Genomic DNA, 9,896 nt, shown 5'->3' with positions numbered 1-9,896 from the left:
TGAGAATATTAATATATAATAGTAATTATTTTAACTGAAATTATTTGTAATAGAAATATTTGATTTTAGTAAATTTGATTATTTTGTACGTCAAAGTTCAAGATTATTTGAACATTTACTTTAACTTCTTAGAATGTTAAATAAACTTTGAGACATGTTGATTGTTTAAAATAATTATGTTAAAAATACAAAGTGTCCAGTTATGAAGTTGATATAAATGTAACACATGAGAACGTTATAAAAATAATAATATGCAGGTTGTATGTTAATTTTACATTAAAGTACTAATCAAAACGTGTAGTAACACAAGAAAATTTTAATGGACGCACAATTTTTTACTGTGTATTTGTGTTATAATATATTATAACGATTGATGTGAAAACAAATTTAATAAATTTAGAATGGCATAATATTATTCTTTGTCTAAGAAAAGAACTCTCGAAAAAAATGATAGAAAGATATAATAATATACTTGATACATCTTAATAAAAATGAATATTTTTTTTATATTTGATCCTTTTGATTTTCCTTATTTAGTTTAACAATGATATCTTTAGACACAAATATTGAGTATTTTATAATTCGTATAGTAAATTATCTTTTATAAATCAGAAATACTCGAAAAAAATTGCTTTTGATACTAGTTAAGAAAAATGAAAGCAACTCACGAATTAGAGCAAGACTTCTCCAGATCCATTTCCAGATATCGATTAATGATTTTAACGATTTTAATATTAAATTTGCACGCGTCAAAATTGCGCACAAGTTTCATGCTAGAGATTCAAACGCGACTTGTCATCCGACACATCTTCGAATCAGCTGATTTCACTTAACCTTTAAATACGGCATTATTTGTGCGATTGTGACCATACATTGTCTCGCAGATTAGGTTTTTTCTTTTTCATTTATACAGATTGTATCTCATATCGCGCATAGTGTTAGTGACAAAAAAGCAAATAGCACAAAGAAAATATTTTGATTTCATTACATAATTAGAATACATGATAGTTTTTCTAAAAGCATATGATAGCAGAAGAGAAGCGCTTGAAAACATATATAATTCTCCAATTAACTTTTGGTAGAACGGACAGGGGGTGATTATATAGGTGGACGGATAAGCTGGGACAAATGGAAATATGGGATACAAAAAGAAAAAAAAAAAGAAAAAAAATTTGTTTGATAAATTTATTCACAACTTTAGCATAGGTTGAACATTTTCAATTTTCGCATATTTTCATGAAAAAATATCTCCAATTATTTTAATGGAGAAACAATCAACTCCGTTTCTTCGTACGCAGCCTTTATACTCGAATTAATTCAAATTCGAAAGGGTTCACCACTTGTCCCAGTCTACTCAATTTTTTTGAAATATTTAGCGGAGTTTTCGTGCCCGACCCACGATGAATATTTTTGCAAACGAGCTTCGTGGAATATCCGAGCTCGTTTCGTTCCAATGAATAAACACAGAGAGAAAGAAAGAAGGAAAGGAAGAAGCTGCGCGCGGTCGAAAAAGGAGCAGAAGAAGGAGAGTAGAGCGACGAGGAGGAGAGAAAAGGAGCCTCGTAAAGAGGTAATCGTGCCTGTATGGTATTGTGTCAGAAAAACTTGTCTCGCAATCTCTCGCTGCGACAGAGGAAAGGGAAAGGAAGAGCGGAAAAGGCGCAAAGACAAGGGAGAGAGAGAGAGAGAAAGGGACAGAAAAGAGGAACAGACGGAGGGGAAAAAGGAGAGGGGCAGTGTCGACGTAAATAAAGACGAGTCTCGTTTCGACGAACCGCTATTTTGCCCGCGAAGGGTCGGTGCAACCAGCAGTAGCGTTCATGAAAGGAAAAAAAAAAAGAAAAAAAGCTTGAAGGCTGTCTGTGCTAAATTCGAGACGACGAACACAGGGAGGTTTAGACTCGCGAGGGATTTCCTCCGAAACGCCTGTTGCGCCGTTAAAACACCGCTACGTGTGAAACTGCACTTGTTAAAGCGTAGGAATAAATTATGCGAGAGAGGGATCGCGTTTCCCGCCCGTCAAGTTGGCGTAATCGTGACCAGGAGCACTTGGAACCGAATCAAATCGCACGACGGGCGCATTAGGCGAGTTTACCTTTAATTAAGATCCGCCGTTTCGACTACAACGAACACGTCCCGAAGGACATTTACGTCCTGGAGGACATTTAATTTCCCTCCACACGTGTTTATCCAAAAAGGAGGGAAGTTGGCAAGTATCTGCGGATTCGGAAGTGGATCGAACATCCATTCATTCGGAGCAGCGCGATGCAACAGACGACGGAGGACCCGAGACACGAGGAAAGAGGGAGGAGAGGGGGGAAAAGGAGAGGGAGACGCTGCCAGACGAAGAGTGCGAGACTAAAAAAGCGCGGGGAGAAAGAGAGAGAGAGAGGCAGAAATTGATAGACGAGAAGAGCGAGAGGGGAAGAGTCGCGAGTGCGAGTGAAGCCGAAAGGAGGAGGGGGGGAGGAGAGAAGGGGGTCTGGCAAGCGGCTCGTTAACGATAACAAAGGCCCCGGAGACGCGAGAGAATCATTGAGGTTACCTGCGACATCGGTGGCGGCTACGTCGGCGATCAGATTGACTCGCTGTCGCGTCTGCTGCTGCTGCTGCTGCTGATGCTGATGCTGATGTACCTGATGCAGACCCTGCTGCTGCTGGGACGATCCCGTCAAGGGCAGGTTACCGGCGCCCGTGGCGGTGCTCTCCGTCAGGATCACCGTCGGTGCCACCACGGCGGGGGAGGAGGACGACGCCGACGGCGACGACGACGACGACGACGCGGACGACTCCGCGAGAGGGCCCGCCGTCGCGGCGATGCCGGTTGCATTGTTGTCGAGGATCGTCGCCGCGGGCTCACCCCCGCGCTCCCCTGTCCTCGTAGCCATTCGGCCCCCGTGTGTGCCAGCAGACGGACAGACGGACAGACGGACGGACGGACGGGCAGGCGAGACTCCCTCCTCCTCCTCGCTCCTCCACGTCGTCCCCGCGAGCGCACGCACTTATCCTCGAAAGAACACCTACACTCTTTTACGTGCTCCCTTTCAATCTCTCTCTCTCTCTCTCTCTTTCACTTTCTCTCTCTCTTTATCTCTTTCTTTCGCGGGAGCGCGCGCTTCGTTCCCGTCTTTTTCCACGCTCCTCTCTCTCTCTCTCTCTCGCTTTCTCAATGTCTCACTCACGCTTTCCCTCTCGCGCTCTTGCCGGGGGCCCTTCTCTCTGTCGCACTCGCGCACGCTCGCGACGTGTCGTCCCCTCTCTCTCTCTCTCTCTCCTACCGTCTCTCTTCACTGCTACCCCCGCACCGTGTCCGAAGCGTATCGAAACTGCACCGCCGCTTCGGTTTAGCTCGCTCGCCAGCTCGCTCGCTCGCTCGCTCGCTCCGGCGGCTTTCTTCTCTTCTCCCTCTCTCTCTGTCTATCTATCTATCTATCCACCGTCCGTCGTCAGCCGTCGTACGTCGGTGTATCACGGGACGACGGCATCGCGTACCGCGCACGCACACGGAAAAAAAAATGGAGGAGTTCGCGCGCGTATATCTGTTAACCTCCTGGCCGTCGGCCCGTGAAAAAATGGAACGTTAGACAAATGTAGGTCTGTAGGCCACTTCACTTACACTTTGCATCGGCACGGGCACTCCCTTAGTCAAGCGAGCGTCCGGCGCACTGTCGCGCTCTGACAGCGCGAGAGCTGTCAGGGCCGTAGCGAGAGCTGCCACGCGTTGCATGTCCCGGCTGACGCTGACGCCGGCTCCGTCCGTCTTCCCTCTTTCCCTTCCGAGTCTTCGTCGAGACGGATTATCGCGGATATTCGACTTCCGTTTCGCTCGTGGCGGGAAACGCGAGCCCCGAAGACGGATGACCGCGATAAGCGCAGGGGAGCCTAACCGCGTGTCACGTGAGCGCGCGATAATCGTCGACTGCGCGCGAAGCGTCGCTCCCGATTCGCGATCGGACGCGATCGACGGCGTTATCGCCGACAGGCCGAGGTATCGTATCGCGCGAGGGGCCCACCTACCTACGTGGCGCTCGCACGTGCTACGGCAGTGGCCGAACGAAAGGGAAAACCTAATCGCGGAAGCGCAACCTCGCTCGCTCGCGCGCGTCCAGACGACACGCCATCGGATCTTCTCGCTCGAAAGAGAGAGAGAGAGAGAGAGAGAACTCTCGTCTCGCAAACGAGCCGGCACCCCCGGCCAGTTCCGGGTGTCTACGGCACTGGCCCCATCGGCGAGCTCGGCTCTCGCGGGCGGAAAGACGTAATTTCCAAAAAGACAGGCCGCTCCCCCCCTCCTCCTGCCCCCCCCCCGCGTAAATCTCGTAAATCCACGTGTCGACCGGTCGTGTGTCTCTCGCCGATTCTTTTCGACCGAGAGCGAGCCCGCCTGTCACCTACCTCCTCTCCTCCTCTCCCCCAGGGACGGTCGATTTGCCGCCGTCGCCGCCGCCGCCGCTGCCGCCGCCGCCGCCACCGCCGCCGCCGCGTCGGATACGACCGATGGCTCGGGCTCGAAGTAGGTCAGCTGCCGCGATGTCCGAACGGCCGGCGCGGGCCGCCCTTACGCGGCGCACGTTGCATAACTCGTCGCGTCGCGCGCGAATATTCGAGCGAGGGTGCCCCGCGTGAAAAAACTAGGACTCGACGGACATAACGCGGCGTAATCCGTTTTTCAACGAACAATGCACTTGACTAACGCACTCGACTTGGGCGCCCCGAGCGCCCTCTGCCGCCGACGCGCGCTCGATTTGAAACACGATGATCCTTCGATGAGGAACTAAGGTGTTTTCTTCCCTTAATCGTTTTTCTCTTTTTGGAAGAATATTGGAAATTGTAACTTTGAAATTGTTGATAAATAGAAATTGAAAAAGAGAAAGATTTCCCGTAAATTTGAGATTTTCGAATTTTTTTTCTTGATTTTCTTTAAATACAGCCTATTGCTCGCTTATTTTTTAAATGTTTTACTAAAATCTCTGTCTATTTTAAATATAATAAATTATTAAAATTATAATGATTATTAAATATAATTTTTAATAATTATATAATTATTTAAAAAAATCTAATAAAAATTGGGCTTGTAAACATAAACTGTATGCAAAATATACTAGTAGAATTTTCTTATAGAAGAAATAAGTATCAAATTGTTTAAAGAATCAAATATAAATGAAATATACATATATATATATATATATCCAGCATATGTTAAGACATGATAAAAATATATCTTTCTGTAGTTACAGTTTTCGTTTTAATATTTACAATATACTTTTCGAATAAAAGCAAATCATACAAATTATATCTTAATATATATTCCAATTTATATCTTAATATATAACATCTTGTATCATTTAAATATCCATGTCTAAACTTTACATAGATTATCTAAAGACAAATACAATTGCGGCGTTTGTACATACATTTACAAAAATATAAAAATATATCAATCTTCACATTTTGATAAATTCATAGACAAAATATATCGTGAAATTTCATTATAAAATTAAAGAGAATATCAAATATGCTTCTTAACTCTAACATAGTAAAGTTTCCTATAAAAATATTCAAACAGATCTTATATTCTAATTCAGCTTCTGATAATATGATTATTTCTTTTAATTGTTTTTTTGTTTAGCTTCATTGCAAAGAGCACGTGATATAATCAACCTTTGAATCTGCGCAGTACCTTCGTATATTTGAAAGATTTTGGCATCACGCATAAGTTTTTCTACTGGATATTCGGAATTAAATCCTGCACCGCCAAAAATCTAAAAAAGAAAATTGTTGCGTGCAATAAATTATAAGAAAAATATATGTATATATTTTCAAATATTTTTATTAGAGAGCAGAAAAAATAATTTTATATAAATTACTGCATTTACCTGTACAGCGTCGGTAGCACATTTATTAGCTACGTCAGCAGCATAACATTTTGCAATACTTGCGAGCATTGTAGCGTTTGGTAATTCTTTATCAGAAGCCCAAGCTGCTTTCATCCATGACATTCTGGAAGTTTCAACACCAATAGCCATATCAGCTAATATAAAAGCAACAGCTTGATGCTCTGCTATCGGTATGTCAAATGTCTTGCGTTCCAATGCATATTTCGTTGCTTCATCCAGAGCTCTCTGAGCTAAACCAACAGCTGCGGCTGCAACCTATAATATAAATTTGAAGATAAATTTGTAAACATTGAACTTTTACGTTGAATTCATTCAATATCTAAAGAATGTTATGAATAGAAATATATACCGGTGCTCGAGTTCTGTCAAAAGTTTTCATAGCTATCTTGAAACCTTGACCTTCTCCTAATAATACATTCTCCTCAGGAACACGAACATCTTCAAATGTTACCATTCGTGTGTCACTTGCTCTTTGTCCCATATTCATTTCCTTCAAGAAGTGAAAAAGTTAATACAAGCTAATAAAAATTTACATTAAGACATTGAAATAAGATAACAAAAAATTGTTATCTATGGTTACCTTACGACCTGGAGTTACACCATCACTGTCACGTTCTACGATGAAGCCTGTAAGAGCCTTACCAGCTGAAGCTTTTGGATCAGGATTTGTTCTCGCCAATACAAAATACCTATATGATGAAAGATTATGTTAAAAAAATAAACGTTCCCTATAAATTAATGTTAGATATTTAAATATACTATTATATACCAATTAGCAACACCGCCATTGGTAATCCACATTTTTGTGCCATTAATTATCCATTCTTTCCCTTTCTTCTCAGCTTTAGTTTTAATACCTGCTACATCAGATCCTGCACCAGGTTCAGTAACACAATATGCCTGTAAAAAAATAATATTTATATAATTTATACATTACATCAGAAAAATATTTAAATATATAAATGTATTTGCAAATTTAACGCACCGCAACAAGTGGCTCCTCTGTAAGTCTTCCAAGATATTTTTTTTGTTGTTCCTTGGTTCCAGCTATGATGACTGGAGTTTGCTGAATAAATAAGAGCAAAAAGTTTCAATATCTTGTCTTAATATATTAAGTACTTTGATTAGGAAATATCTTAATAAAATTTGATATGACAAAGAAAGTGAAGTATGTATAATAAATATAAAAACTAACTCCAAGACTTGAAGCATCTATTGCAGTTGTTATTCCTGTACAACCATAAGCAAATTCTTCTGTAACCACACAGCCATCAAAATTACCACTTTCCAAACCACCTGCAATATAAATAATTTTGAATCTTATTTTTACATTGACAGATTGTATTATTCTTGGATATATTATTTTTTATTCCTAACTTTTAAATATATCAAACAAGGTCAAACATACCACAATGTTGTGGAATATGTTTATTCAGAAGACCAAGGCTCCATGCCTTTTTGATAATATCCCATGGATATTTTCCAGTTCTATCATATTCTGCAGCTACTGGGATAATTTCTTCTTTAACAAATTTCCGGGCTAGGTCTTGCATTTCTCTCTGAGTATCAGATAGGTCTAACAATTCAATAAAAAATTGTGTTTTTTAATCAGATAATAATGATTCATGTAGATAATATAATACAAATATATGTAATATAGAAAAATATGTAAACTTGCAATATTTTGCACAACATTTATATATAAGAGAATAATAATTGAAATAATTTCTATTCTTGTTGGTAATATATATAATAATATAGATATCTTTCTATATAACTATAAAATTTCTTGTAACAGAAATTAAAATCTAAAAGATCTAATTTAAAAGAATTGTATTTTTCACCTGTTGAAAAAATAAATAAATAATATAAATATATCATTTATTTTTGCACATTTTTAGATAAAAATGAATAAAGATAAAATGGATAAAATTCTTTACACAAAGTAATAAAATGTATGCTTATAAATAATATATGTGTGTATGTATGTTTATATTTTATTTATTGTAAGGCATATGTAATGTGTATTATTGAAAAAATATATAAAAAATTCACATAAGTGTTAAAAGTTTTATTTTTAAATTAAAATTAAATATTTTGAATAACTTATCTGTAAAGGAATAAATTAAGATATTGAAAAACAATAATGTTAAAACAAATTTTATTTAAGATTTTAAATCTTTAATATTCATCTGTGATTCTCACATTTAATATTCAACTATGATACTGTATAAAAATTAATTTTATTCTCTTGGAATAACTTAAATGAATATATTCAAATCAATATAATCAGTCTTTAAGTACTTATGCGATTCAATACTTAAAGTATATTCTTCGTAAGCTTAAAAACTGCTTTAAAAGTAAGGAACTAGATTCTTCTTATTCAAAAGAAAGAAAATTTATTCTCAAATATATATACTAACCAAAATTATATCCTTGGACGGATTCAGCAGCTGCTGAGAATGAACGTACCATTGTTTTGTATACTCTTGGAGTGAATATCTGAAATTTAATGTCAAGCTGTATGAACACGATATCAAACATATAAAAAATTTATTCAAGAAACGTATGCAACTGCAATTTTTGTTACATTTTCATATGTAAAATGAGATGGATATATTGAAGTATTGACCTATATCACTCTCTATTTATAGATAAAATATGCAATAGAGTTAGAAAACTTGCATAATATGTAATGTCAATAAAGCAAGTAAATTGAATGATTATCACTTTTTCGTTATTTACCTTTTTGAACATCATAGTGAGAGTATTGAATTTTAGACAGAATGAAGAACACACAGACACTATTAAATATAGTTTTTGCTATTTAATAGATATTATGAAGCTATCCGTTAAATAAGATAAAGACTAGTTACTCATCAAAATAGAACAAAATGATAGGACACGTTTACATTTGACATCTGGTTAAGGTTAAAGTACAAGGTCTAATGTTTAAGGAGAGATAAAAATAATTAAATTACTAATATTTAGCTCGAAATAACGAATGTTGGAGCAAAAGTCAAATCATTTATTAATTAAATTTTTTTTATCAAATATATTTTACGATGAACTACATATATATAATACATATGCACACATATCAAATGCAACAGTTTGGAATCTTTAATTATGCACTAGTCGTTTGTATAATTGGACATTTTTCTAAAAGACTGACAAATTAAATCTGTTTTTCTCATTGTGCTATTATTAAAATTATGAAAAATTGAATATAAAATATTATAATATAGTTTATGCAATAAAATCTAAAACAAGTAATCTGGTATAATTAATTTAATGTAATTATTTAGGTTTTTTATTTTTGGCTATATAATTTAATATTGAGAAAGCAAAAATTACAATGGGAATAAATTGGCTAATTGTGAAGATATTATTTGTCAAATAGAGAATTTCTAGAATCTCTATCAAGATTCTAAAAATTCTCTGTCAGCCAATCGACACATTCAACAACATTTTGTCGTATGAATGTAATATCGGCTTTAGGCTGCTTTAGGCTTTAGGTTGCTCATCTTTAGGCACCAATGAGATACTTCAGCTTTATTGTGGATAGCTTGAACTTGACACAAAATTCGCAATGCACTGTAGGTAAATAAATCCTTGCATTGTCGGTAATATAAAACGCTGCGAGATTTTAAAATAAAATGTTTTTGTTATTCTTGACACGACTAAAAGATCTATACATTTCCAATAATAAAACAATAGCTCGATGAGCTAAAATATTCGCATTAAAATAAATCGTAATTACCTCCAATAATCAAAATGGCCGGTAATGTCATAATCTTCAATTATCCTCGAGTCCATCAAGCCTATTCGATAGCGTACCTATGGCTGGTTTTTAATAATTTCTCGTCGGTATCTTACAGAAAAAAAAAACATAAACGAAAAAGAAATATAAATTCTCTCTCACTTATATAATTAGCATTCCATCATCCTTTAGAATTATTTATTCTTTGCATTCCACTGAATAATTCGAAATAATCA

At 37.6% G+C, this 9,896-nt stretch overlaps 1 protein-coding gene across 1 annotated transcript; it reads right to left on the bottom strand.

Annotated features, from left to right (window-relative positions):
* Window positions 1-5,290: 5,290 nt before the first annotated feature.
* On the bottom strand, window positions 5,291-8,990 carry Mcad (Medium-chain acyl-CoA dehydrogenase). The gene is made up of 10 exons (XM_083090366.1): window positions 8,643-8,990; window positions 8,321-8,399; window positions 7,306-7,473; window positions 7,093-7,193; window positions 6,883-6,963; window positions 6,667-6,797; window positions 6,478-6,586; window positions 6,247-6,387; window positions 5,877-6,152; window positions 5,291-5,762 (listed from the first exon to the last, which is right to left on the bottom strand). The coding sequence occupies exons 1-10, from the start codon at window positions 8,655-8,657 to the stop codon at window positions 5,610-5,612; spliced, it is 1,254 nt and encodes a 417-aa protein (XP_082946492.1). The 5' UTR covers window positions 8,658-8,990; the 3' UTR covers window positions 5,291-5,609.
* Between the last annotated feature and the right edge of the window lie 906 nt (window positions 8,991-9,896).

The sequence above is a fragment of the Camponotus vicinus genome, unplaced genomic scaffold, assembly GCF_025532165.1.
Source record: "Camponotus vicinus isolate PSW18456_S1 unplaced genomic scaffold, iyCamVici1.0 SCAF_2, whole genome shotgun sequence".
Lineage (NCBI taxonomy): Eukaryota > Metazoa > Arthropoda > Insecta > Hymenoptera > Formicidae > Camponotus > Camponotus vicinus.
The sequence above is the reverse complement of the archived record's forward strand: the minus strand, read 5'-3'. Positions and strand labels throughout refer to the sequence as shown.